At 39.7% G+C, this 12,712-nt stretch overlaps 1 protein-coding gene across 6 annotated transcripts in view; it reads right to left on the reverse strand.

Moving 5' to 3' along the window:
* Positions 1-12,712, reverse strand: part of SGK3 (serum/glucocorticoid regulated kinase family member 3) — a 119,261-nt gene that overhangs the window by 44,060 nt on the left and 62,489 nt on the right. For 5 of the 6 annotated variants that reach the window (XM_077751788.1, XM_077751790.1, XM_077751785.1 and 2 more), the window contains 2 exons: positions 9,471-9,554; positions 4,327-4,399 (listed from right to left, as the gene is read on the reverse strand). In XM_077751788.1, coding sequence (XP_077607914.1) covers positions 4,327-4,399; positions 9,471-9,554 — 157 coding nt within the window. The remainder of the gene's footprint in view (positions 1-4,326; positions 4,400-9,470; positions 9,555-12,712) is intronic. The other variant, XM_077751791.1, reaches the window with a different exon arrangement.

A 12,712-nucleotide genomic window follows, 5' to 3' on the forward strand; every position in this document is an offset into this window, starting at 1 on the left:
GAGAGAGAGAGAGAGAGAGACAGCGTGAGCAGGGGAGGGTCAGAGAGAGAGGGAGATACAGATTCTGAAACAGGCTCCAGGCTCTGCGCTGGCAGTCAGCACAGAGCCCGACGCGAGGCTTGAACCCACGAACTGCGAGATCATGACCTAAGCGAAAGTTGGACGCTTAACCGACTAAGCCACCCAGGCGCCCCACCCTGTACTCTTTTTTAAATAATTATGGTAAAATAAACTTTTTTTAAGCTTCAAAAAAACCCAGAATGTAGTTTATATACTGACCTTGGGATCCTATTGGCAAAAGGCTTGGTATTAAACCATTTAGTATAGCTATCTCTCTGTACTCTACAGAAAGATCCTTAAACTAAAAATGAAATTTTAACTTTGAAAAGTATAGGCAGAAACAACCCTTAAAACCACCTTCAAATATGTAAAACTTATTTTATAGAGGTTGGCAACCACCAGAATAAAGAAGTGAAAAAAGAAGATGGAGACATGCTCTTAGGCTACAAACATAAGAACTCAAGAGAGATGTATGGAAAAGCTCCGCACAACGGCTGCCAAGCATTAAGTAAGTTAAGGGCAGATTCTTTCTTCGTGCTCTAACTTCCATCTTTGGCCAGTGAAAGCCCCATCGAGGGAGCTCCTGCATCCTTCGATAAAACTTTAGTAATCTTGTACGGCCTCTCTGCGTTCAGGCAAGACGTCGTAGGACCATCCTGGGTACTTCTTGCCCCAGATCTGGAATCGCTGTTTTCCATGGACTCTGGCTGCTTTAAGGGGGGAAACAGTATTTGGGAGATTACAATCCAGACGCTACGAATGTTCACTGCTACTTGTTACTGTTTCAGGCATTTCCCGAGGTGAGAGCTAAGGAATATGTGTTGTTTTAGAAAAAAAATAAATCATGGGGCGCCTGGGTGGTTCAGTAGGTTAAGCATCCAACTTTGGCTCAGGTCGTGATCTCACGGTATGTGAGTTCAAGCCCCACGTCGAGCTCGGTGCTGACAGCTCAGAGTCTGGAGCCTCCTGTGGATTCTGTGTCTCCCTCCCTCTCTGCCCCTCCTCCGCTGGCGCTCTGTGTCTCTCTCTAAAATAAGTATTTAGAAAAATGAAAAAATACATCATGATTTCATACTATATTTCCAAATTAAGCTAAAAATTATAAGATTTTTATTAAAATTTCTTTTTCTATCTTTCCTGTTCTGCTAAAAACTTTGGTTCCCGTGAGATAACATAATTACAAAATAACAACTTCATATTATAACAATAAGACTGCTGAACACAGAGTGAAAATTTCTGTGCACTTTTTTTGTTCTTAGGATACATCTCAGGAGGAATATAAGGTAAGAATTCTATGTTTTGAAGTCATTTAAGGTTAATTTTTCTCCATGTGTTTACACTACCAATCAAAACAGAGTTAGGTTTTTCCCTTCAGTTTAACTGCTAAAGATCACTTTATTAGTGTATTTTTTTGTTAAATATGTTTAAAACATGCACATGATTCCAAAGTCAAAGCCATAAACAAGACTTATTCAAGGACATCTCACTTCTCTCCCATCTGCCTACCCCTGGCCTCTTCCCACTCCTTAAAGTCACTAGTTTTCAGCTGTTCAGTTTACTCTTCCATTTTTTCCATGGAAGATTTTTCCATTTTTCCATTTTCCATTATTTCCTTTTGAATCCCTATGCCCTTTCCAATACAAAAAAGATACACTATACACATCTGTACTTTGTTTTTTCCACTGAAAACTGTATTTTGCAGATCACTCTACTGTAATGCACAAAGGGCTTCCTCATTCTTTTAAAGCTGCATCATTTCCAAGGTTAGGACCTTTCAGTTGTTTCCAGTTTTTGCTGTTAAGAATAATGCACAATAAACAGTCTTATATGCACATCATTTCATATGCACTTTATCTCTGGAACAGATTCCTAGAAACGTGATTTCTTGGTCACAGTGAAATGCTTTTACGGTTTTGGTAAATACCACACAATTTGGATTATACCACATCATTCCCACCAGCAAAACATGCCTGTTTCCCTAAAGCCTAATTAAATGAGCATCTCGTCACTCTGTGATTGTCTGAGTATGGCTTAGATTTGATCTCCCCAATAAAGAGCTTTCTGGATCTCTGTGACATATGGTCTATTACACTGTTGCCAAGTCATATACAATATACTCCATATCAATTTCAAATTGTTCTTCAACAAAAATCTATTTTTTAGTATCAAATTAATCCACCAAAACATAAATACTACAGGACATTCTATCCAGGATTTTGCCTTGAAGAAGGAAGTTGCAGGTCTTTGTTTTCTTCCCCTGATAAAATGAAATGATTCTATCATTAGGATTCAACTAAGGGCTCTCCAGAACTCCAGCCCAAGTTCAAGTCTCCATTCAGTAACACATGTTTCATTCCTCAGTTCAATTCCTCAGATGTCCTTCTGCCACTTCCAATTAATTAATTCTCTTATTCACCCAGTCTTGACACCTCAGTTATCTCTTATTCTCTTCTCTAGATCTCCCTTACCTAAGCAATCACCAAGATTTCTTATAGATTTTTCCTTAAAAGAATTCCTGCATATGTGTTAGTCCGTTTCCACCCTAGTCTTGGTTGTGATTATCTGATGTGAGGACTGCTGGAACAGTCCCTTCCCCACGTTCCCAATCTCCATCCTGTCCTTCTCTCTGCTATGCCTACTGTATGATACAGTCAGTTTCACATTGTTTCATATTCACTTCACCCAAATAATTCTAAGACCCACATGTTGCCCATGATGATGTTTTCAACCTGTGCTCCACAGATATACTTTACTCCTGCACCAACAGAGCAGCCTCATTTTTATTTGTTCCACACATGTCACCTTCTGTGGAAGATGTCATTGGGACTTAAGCATTCTGCAGCTAAAGGCAAAATTAGTCCAAAGGCACTGGCCCATAGAATCGATTCTACAGAAAGTACTATCTGGCTTTGCTGTAGTGACTCAATCTTCTCTTGCTTTCTTTTTCCTTTTTATTTGCTACTATTTATTAATCAGTTCATGTATTTAAGTAATATTTACTAAAAACCTAAGATCTACAAGGCACTATAAATCAGTAAAAAAGACAAAGTACCAATGTTCATAAAATCTACAGCCAGACAAGACAGAATGGCAATGACAATAAAGTGTGCTAAATACTCCCAAGAGAAAAAAATTCTACACATAACAGGGAAAGTGAGAACCCTTTCCAATCTTGAGGTTCATAAAGTATAAAAGAATTAAGAGTCTCCAGATGTGAGGGCTCCCGGGGATAATCCAGCAGCCACAGGGGAAAAAACTAAGTTTAATTAAAGCAAGAGTATGAAAGAAATATGAAAAAGATGGAAGATAAAGAGGAGTCTGTCAGTCATGGACAGAATTCCACAGGGCACAGTGCAAAGGCCTGAGGGAAAGAAATGAGATAAGGCTAAGCTGCGGAGAGGACGCAGTTAGGACAAGCGGTATGAGAGCTTCTATCTTGAGCAGGGACGCAAGAAAGCGCACGTGAAAGGGACCAAGAGCGTGATGGGTTACAAGGGTATAAGCAAATGAATGACAGAGGTAGGGGAGATGAGGATGGACTGCACTCTAGCTCGGGGTTCACCCGGGGCACGGACAGATGGCTCTTCTCCTCTGCATGAGGAGATTACCTGGCGGATAAGGAAGCTTCTGTCTCTCTGTATGCAGCCATTTGTGACCTGGACTGATATTACGGATTCTAGTGAAAAAATTTCCAGGCTTGAGGCTTCAGACATATAGCTCCAGACTCCTGAGATCTACGTGTCATGAGGCTCCCTAAGCGTAAATAATAGGACAATATCTTACTATCCCATTCAGAGGCCTGCAGGGTGCTGTGTACGGAGTATATATTTAATAAATGGGTCTGGATGTAACAAAGAATGTCCTTCATGGTTAGAAAAAGTACTCAAACTATCCTTAATGATCAATAAATTTACCTGAAGCCAGACTGCTTGAATTAACTTATAAGTAAGACACTTAACAGCTGTGACTCTGGGCTATTAATCTAAATGTGCCTCAGTTTCCTAACCTATAGAATAGTGATGACGAGAATAAGAATACCTGCCTCAAAGGATTTTTGTGACCACTGAATCATTTAAAACATGTTAAGTGTTTAAAACAATGCCTGGTACACAGAAAGCACCTTTCTGAAGTATTAGTTTCATAGAATATGAGATCAATTAGCTTTGAGAAATCTTGTACTACTATGTAGCACAATGAACACCTTAACTACTTCTTCAAACTTTAACCTAACCATCACTATGGCAGGTGTATAAAATTATTGCTTACCTGGGTCAAAGTTATCACCAAATATTCTCTTGGCAGGAATCTTCAGGGCTATAGCAGGAAATTGTTTCTTTAACTAGAATTTTAAAAAATAACATTATCTGAACTTAATTTTCTAAGACTTCTAGATACACATGCACCAAAAGAAATTATACTCTGATTTTCAAGAAATTCCATCAATAGGGGCGCCTGGGTGGCTTAGTCGGTTAAGCGTCCGACTTTTGCTGAGGTCATGATCTCACGGTTCGTGGGTTCGAGCCCTGTGTCGGGCTCTGTGCTGACTGCCAGCTCGGAGCCTGGAGCCTGTTTCAGTCTGTGACTCCCTCTCTCTCTGACCCTCCCCTGCTCACACTGTCTCTCTCTCTCTCCTAGAAATAAATAAAAACATTAAAAAAAAAAAAGAAATTCCATCAATAAGACATACTTTTAAGTATATCATGATCAAATATACAATATTAAATTATACTAATAAAATATAATTAGTCTGACTAATCATTCTATTTTGTCCCAAGAGAACATTTAGTATCTTTGTGACCCTGGATAAGTTACTTAACATTTCTGTGCTTCTGTGTTCTTGTGGAAAATGGGAGATGCTTTTAGCACTTACCTTACAGATCTGTTCAGTCTTAAAGGAAATCATTTATATTAAGCGCTTAGACGAGAACCTGGAGTATAAGCTTTAAATACATGTTACTCACCATTTACTACCTCAAGAGAAGTTGTGACCTTTACGTTCTTTCCATATGAACAGATTGACAACCGTTTTCTAAGAAAGCTGATCAATTTTGTTTTCAATATCCTCTGCTCTAGCCTTCCCCTCATTAATACTGTAATACATTCATTTATCAGATTTGCTTATCCCCAAAGAACAACTTGGGCCTGGAGACATTAAATGTCGGGCAGTAAAGTCATAAAAACGGATTAACACTCATTTTTATTTTAAGTCTGATGTCTAAAAACCATGTACACACATAAGCTATGTATCTACCTACCAACTGTCAGGAAATACAAAGAATAGAAGAATGTATTAATCACTCTACACCATGAGTATGCTGTCAGCAGAATCCAGACTGAAAAATCTGTAGACAACTGACCCTGATTTTTCAACAAAAAACTGTAAAGGAAAGAAAAGAGAGGTGGACAGGGAAACTCAGTAACCAAAAAACACTTTATAGATTTATCAACCAGTCACATATGCACTGACTAAATATTTAATACTAAGATGTTACTGTTAATTGTTTCAGATGTGATCATTGTACGCTGTATTTTTAAAAGAACTTTTATCTTTTTAGAGATGTATACTAAAATATTTACAAATGAAATGATACAAAGTCTGAAACCTGCTTCACACCACAGGGGACTGGCCAGGGACAGAGATGAAACCAGAACGGCCGTGGGTCTGTAACTGCTGTAGCTGGACGGCACATTATACTATCTTCTGTGTTTGTACTATTCTCTCTACTTCCGTATGTGGTTAACAATTTCTACAACAAAAATTTTAAATGCAAACTACACGCATAAAAATACATTTATATGAACAAAACGTTTACAGATTGGATATTTTACTTTTTGTTTCTTTACTCTAAAAGGAGCACAGGGAAAGACTCTGTGTTTTCAAACGTGGGGAAATCCAGGCCAGGTTTAACTTCCCTTCTGTGGTTTCAAAGACCACAACGGGACCATTCCCATGGTTTCTGCTTTGCCTGTCACCACAGGAGGCAGAATCAGAGGGGATACAGAGAGAGAGAGGCAGACAAAGAAAATGGGGAAATAAGAAAAAAAAAAGGAAGAGAAATACAAGAAAAATAAGGGAGAAGGATAAAAACTCAACTATATATTAAGGAAAATTTTATGCACAAAAGCTTAAGATGGGGGGTATGGTGGGAAAAGAGAATGAAAGTGATTGTGGTGGGGGAGCGTGCCCCCCAACTGTCCTACTTTACCTTTATACGTAAAGATACAGATATTACCACTCTACTTAATTAATCTGTAGCTACTTGAGTCATGAAACCATCACGACTTGAGGACGGCTTTTCCCTCACGCACATCTCCACGCTGCTGGGTTGTCAGCCGACGTCTCTGACATTCCTCCTTCTTATAAGCAGTTCTACAGAAGGGAACACACTTAGAAGGCAATTCTGGCCCATATAATTTTATCAAAACACAGAAAGAAGTCTCAGATTTTCAGGTGTTAGTAGTTCACTGAACAAAATTTGATCTTATTTCTCTAAGAAGTTTATATAAACTATCTGTGTGTGTGTTATGTTACCACCATAATAGCTATGGTCAAATGTGTACAATGCTCAAAAAATGCTGATCATGTATATAAAGGTATCCAAGAATTTCAACGAGAGCTGGCAATTCAACTCCTCTCCAGCCTCCAACATAAACTTTTTTTTTTGTTGTTTAATCACTCAACATTACAGAAGAGATCTTCATGTAGAAACTCTTTTTGGGTATTATTTTGTCTCAAAAGTAAAAAATGCTTTCTCAATATCCTTTGATCAAGCACTTTAAAATACGTGTAATATAAAGTTTAGTTACATAAGTATTATAGAAAAATTAAAGAACAAAAATACAGGGGTGCCTGGGTGGCTCAGTTGCTTAAGTGTCTGACTTTGGCTCAGGTCATGATCTTGCAGTTCGTGGGTTTGAGCCCCACATCGGGTTCTGTGCTGACAGCTCAGAGCCTGGAGCCTGTTTCAGATTCTGTGTCTCCCTCTCTCTCTGACCCTCCCCTGCTCATGCTCTGTCTCTCTCTGTCTCAAAAATAAACAAACTATAAAAAAAAATTAAAAAGAACAAAAATACATAGTAAAAATACTACAGTTATCTCTGAGTAGCAACATATTTTAGGTGATTAAAAAAATTTTTTAATGCTTATTTATTTTTTGAGAGGGAGAAAGAGAGACAGAATGTGAGTGGAGGAGGGGCAGAAAGTGGGAGACACAGAATCCAAAGCATGGTCCAGGCTCTGAGCTGCCAGCACAGAGTCTAAAGCGAGGCTCAAACTCGTGAACCATGAGATCGTGACCATAGCCAAAGTGAGACCCTTCACAGACTGAGCCACCCAGGTACCCCTTAGGTGATTTTTAAGTTTAAATACTTATTTTCCTGCATACTCCAGGTTTTCTAGAATATGTATTAATTTTACATTGAAAAAGAATTCAATTTTAACTAGCAAAGCATTTGAATATTATTTGAAAGAAATACAGACACAGTGAAATGCTAAACAGAGACTTTCATGACTTAACAAAACATGGGATGTTGTACAGTTAGACAACAGTTGATCCATTCTGGTCATTTAGGTAGTAATTTATCTCTTAACTGAGATACACTTAACTTCCCCCATAAGTATTTTACGGGGGGTGCTGGGGTGGCTCAGTGGACTTATGTCAGGTCATGACCTCACAGTGCAGGAGTTCAAGCCCCACATCAGGCTCTATGCTGTCAGCACAGACCCCGCTTCTGATCCTCTGTCCTCCTTTCTCTCTGGCCCTCCTCCACTCGTTCTCTCCCTGTCTCTCTCTCTCTCTCAACATAAACAAACTTGAAAAAAATAATAAAGTATCTTACAAATGTTAAGTCACAGACTTCTGTATCTATTTAATCCTATTTTTAAAAACAAGAGACAGGGTTAAGAAAATTGGGGAAAACATTACCTTAAATATGAAACAATTCTTTCTTTTTTTTTTTTTTTTTTTATTTCTAGGAGAGAGAGAGGGGGCGGGNCGACTAAGCCACCCAGGCGCCCCTGAAACAATTCTTTCTGAAGGATGCCTGGTAATCTACCATTTATTAAATAATGACAGAAGGAAACTCCTATTATTAGGCAAGAAAAAACTGGAATCCAGAGCTATCTTAATAATCTGGGGTCTGTAACGACCAACTCAGGTGGTGTTCTTCGGCCTCTCAGGTACGCATGACGAGAGGCCAGTCTCCACAGACACTGGTCCCTGCACAGATCTGGCCTGATATGCTATAATGACCATGGTGCTCTTGCTTCCTACTTTAGAGATATTTGTAATTACAAAAACACTGGGTTAAAAATAATATTTAATATCTGAATTTTGAATACACAGGTTTTTAAAATTTTTTTTAAATGTTTATTTTTGAAAGAGAAAGAGACAGAGAGACAGAGGTGAACAGGGGAGAAGCAGACAGAGAGAGGGAGACACAGAATCTGAATCAGGCTCCAGACTCTGAGCTGTCAGCACAGAGCCCGACAAGGGGCTTGAACTCATGAACTGAGAGATCGTGACCCGAGCCGAAGTCGGACGCTTCACCGACTGAGCCACCCGGGAGCCCGTTGAATATACAGGTTTTAGTTACTTAAATAACTAATGATCTCACACTCCCTACCCTCCAGTAGCTGTCAGAACTTAGGGAAGTCCATATACAACTTAGCTACTTGCAATCTGGAACTGAAGACTTATCTCCAAACCAAGAACGAAACTCTGGGAGGAAGGGAGGCTTCTGACGAACTTTCGTAATAGCAATTTAACCAGAAACAACACGACGATCAACAGCTATCAGAGAGGCAGTAATTTCTTTCTTTCTTTTTTTAAAAGTTTATTTATTCTGAGAGAGCGAGAGAGCAAATGAGAGACAGAATCCCAAGCAGGTTTCTTCACGTCAGCACAAAGCCTGATACAGGGCTCGATCTCACAAACCATGAGAGCATGACCTGAGCTGAAATCAAGAGTCAGGCACTTAACCAACCAGGCGACCCACATGCCCAGAATCTATTTCTAATATTCTGACACTAGGATGCATTTTAAGCTGGACATCTAGTTACCGTACCTTCAACAGTTTATCTGGATTTCTCAACAGTCCTCTCTCTAGCCTTCTTTGTAGGAATTCCAAAGTTTGGATGCTTCTGAAGAATCTCTTACCCTTTTCTGCTTGTCCATATGAGTACTATTTAATCACTCAAATAAATCTCTCTTATTTGCAAGTTTTTTCAGGTGTTTTGTTTTATTTTCTTAATTTCTTTAAGCTTTATTTAAGTAATCTCTACACCCAAGATGGGGCTTGAACCCATGATCCTGAGATCAAGAGTCACACATTCTTCTGAATGAGCCGGCCACAGCACACCTCAGATGTCTAGTTTTAAATAAAAATCCCTAAGACTGACATTTACTTACAGTATTGTAAAGTTTATCAAACTCTGCATATCTCCTGAAGACAAACCACTCACTCCTGCCCACTGAGACCAGAACTTTATAAACCTGTGGAAATAAAAAATAGCAGAACAAAACTCAATTGCAAAAAAAAACCTATTAGCTATTTAATAGGCAAATAACTTGTTTTCATACTCATGAAACTGATATCAGACATTCATGTTTATACACGATTCTCCAAAATACACAAGCACACCAGCAGAAAGACCTACTTCATCTTCCTGATAGTTTATTTTTTAAATGTTATGAAACATTTCCATAGTTTTCTGACAATAACACAGTGAGCATCTGTGAACTCATTTAGAACTTCTGAATTCTAACACTTTGCCATTCTTGTTTCAGATTTTTCCCAATTTTTCTAATATAATAGATTCAATTGATGTCGCTTTCCTCTCTTTTCTAGCAGTAATCATTATCCTGAAGTTATGAAGTATTTTCTTTTTTTTTTAATTTATTTTTATTTATTTATTTTTTTACAAATAGTTTATTGTCAAATTAGTTTCCACATAACACTCAGTGCTCATCCCCACAATGAAGTATTTTCAAAAGTGATGCTTGACACATAAAGACTCAATTATTTGTTCTTCTCCTTCCAGGTCATCTTGTACACAGTTATTTTTCAGACTAGAAACCTATCTTCATATTTCTTACTACCATCCTACATATGTTTAATAATTTCACATCTACATAATTTCATATAACCATAGTCAACAGCCCTATGAAGTAAGCAGAAAAATATGATAATCCCTAGTATATGTATAAGGAAATGATGGCCCAAAAAAGTCAAATGACTTGCCCAAATTCATAGACTTATGAGACTAAAATTTAAATCTTCTAACCCTTCATGTACCAGAACCAGTATCAAATCATCAACAATTATAACACAGAATTGATGCTTACAATTCATCCCACAGATACTCTCAGAGTATAAGTCAACACAGTAACACAGAGAAAATGATTTGGGTCCCCAAAGATCTTATGTTATTCTAAGGAGAAAAATAAGAATCCAGGCATTTGAGGAAAGGCTCACTGATGTATGACTTGGGGTATGAATTATAGAGATGGGAGTTGCTTTGGGTTTACAAAAGTTGTGCACAGTCTATTAGACAACTTAGAGTAAACCAGGTTTATTTTAGAACATGGGCAAACAAATATGTATAAACCATCCTTTCCCATAAAAGACTGGAAGCTACATTCGTAAGTTCATAGTTAGAGAAAATACTGTGAGGAAAGCAGCTCTCTGTTACTGTATGTTATTACAACACATGAACTCCGTAGCACTGTGTAAGATACGGTCACATTAACAAGCCACAGGGAGAGGGGCCCCACAGTGAAAAGCCACATTCCTCCATAGAAGAGGGTAAGGCCTCACCTGGAAGGTGAAACAAAGTCTTTGGTGTCAGTCACCTGAGTAAGTGATGTATTACTTAGACTAAGAGAAAAAGAGGATTCAGCTACCGTACATGAGCCACATGTGATGATGGCTGCTAACATGGCTCTTCTGGTCTTAACCAAAAGGCATCACTTTCTCTTAGAGGAAGCTACTGGATGTAAGATTTGTTCGTTTGTGAGATGTTAACTGCCCACAAGGAGAGAATGCGGAAGTAGCGGATAAAGAACTGGTCAAGGTGCCAGTGAAGCTGCACCAGATTTCGAAGACTGAACTAACGATTTATCTTATAGAGCATTCAGGGTCAGAGAGGACAGCAAGCAGAACTGCTACCAAAGGATGAGAAACTTAGGTTCAGATGATTGCAAGCTTCTTGAATTACTTATGCTGGCTTCCTAGTGTGGTAAGGTGGTTTCCCATGGTTACCCAAATACGACTAAGACTAGAACCCACACATAGGTTCTAGGCTGAAGCAGCTGTACTAAAAATATATTTTTTAGTTTTTATTTATTGTTTTATTTTAGAAATGAGTGAGTGCTTATGCAGGGGCCAGAGGTAGGCAGAGAGAGAGAGAGAGAGAGAGAGAGAGACAGAGAGAGAGAGAAGGAACCTCAAGCAGGCTCCCACGGTCAGCACGGAGACCAACACGGGGCTTGATCCCAAGACCCTGATCAGGACCTGAGCCAAAATCAAGAGTCAGATGTTCAACTGACTGAGCCACCCAGGTGCTCTGGAAATACCTCTACCACGAAAAGTTAATGGATACCTGAGATAACCCACTGCCTGTATTTGCTGTATACAAACTCCCATCGAACTTGGCAGGAGGTTATGCCCTTGAAGGAGAGAATGCTCATAGGTGAAAATAAGGAGAGAGAAGGAAAAACAAACTTTCACATGCTCCGCTATTTTACCAAAGGTATACTGACTCCTTGTTTACCATCAATGTGATGTTTCTAAAACTTGCTTATAAGACTGTGGAATAAATGCACAACGCTTAAGATATTGCTGCAACAGAGAGACTGAGCGGAGGCAAACGGCCCGCCACACCTGCCGTCCCTGCTCTGGGCCCAGGTGCAGGGTGCGCGAGTATGCTCGTGAAACAGGGCGGACAGAGGCTGCTTCCAGCTCCCTGGCTGGGACTTCGGAAGAAAAGGATCATCTGGGGACTCCAGCCCCACCCGGTGAAGAAGGGACACTGGATTGGACAGACCACGGCTTTAGTTTAACTCCATTTTCCCATGTGACATGAACTCGGAGTTGCAAGTCATTTGCCAAGAACCCACCCGGCAGGCGGGTCAGGAGCAGCGGAAGGCACAGCAGAGCCGCGGGGGCGCCACCGCCATCGGGAGGCGAGGAGGCGCCGAACCGGCAGTCAATCTCCGCCACTCTGGCCAAGCCAACAAAGAACAGATCACACGTAAGGAGACTGACTGAGATGCCAGCAATGGAGGCCGAGAAAACGATCAGGTCAACTGTTCGCCACATCAGTCACTCTAAACCTGGAGCAGCAAAGCCCAGAGGGATGACGAGAACATAAGAGCCTTCAGCTGGCCGCCGTGAGGTCCGTCACTGACTTAACAAGTACTGTGAAACCAACAAACCATGACGTCAAGTTGGAGAAGCGTGCGTTCATATGGGGGAAAGAGCAGAATGAAGACAGCCTGAGCATTTTAACTTAAAAAAAAAAAACTGCTTAAATTTTAGCTCACACGAAGTGTTAAAGAGAACTAGGTTAAATGAGTTTTTTCATACTACTCAGCAGGCAGGGCTTACAAGGAGTCAGTTACGAACAGGATAAATGGTATTACTTCAGTGT

Source organism: Crocuta crocuta, unplaced genomic scaffold (assembly GCF_008692635.1).
Source record: "Crocuta crocuta isolate KB4526 unplaced genomic scaffold, BGI_CrCroc_1.0 scaffold20, whole genome shotgun sequence".
Classification (NCBI taxonomy): domain Eukaryota; kingdom Metazoa; phylum Chordata; class Mammalia; order Carnivora; family Hyaenidae; genus Crocuta; species Crocuta crocuta.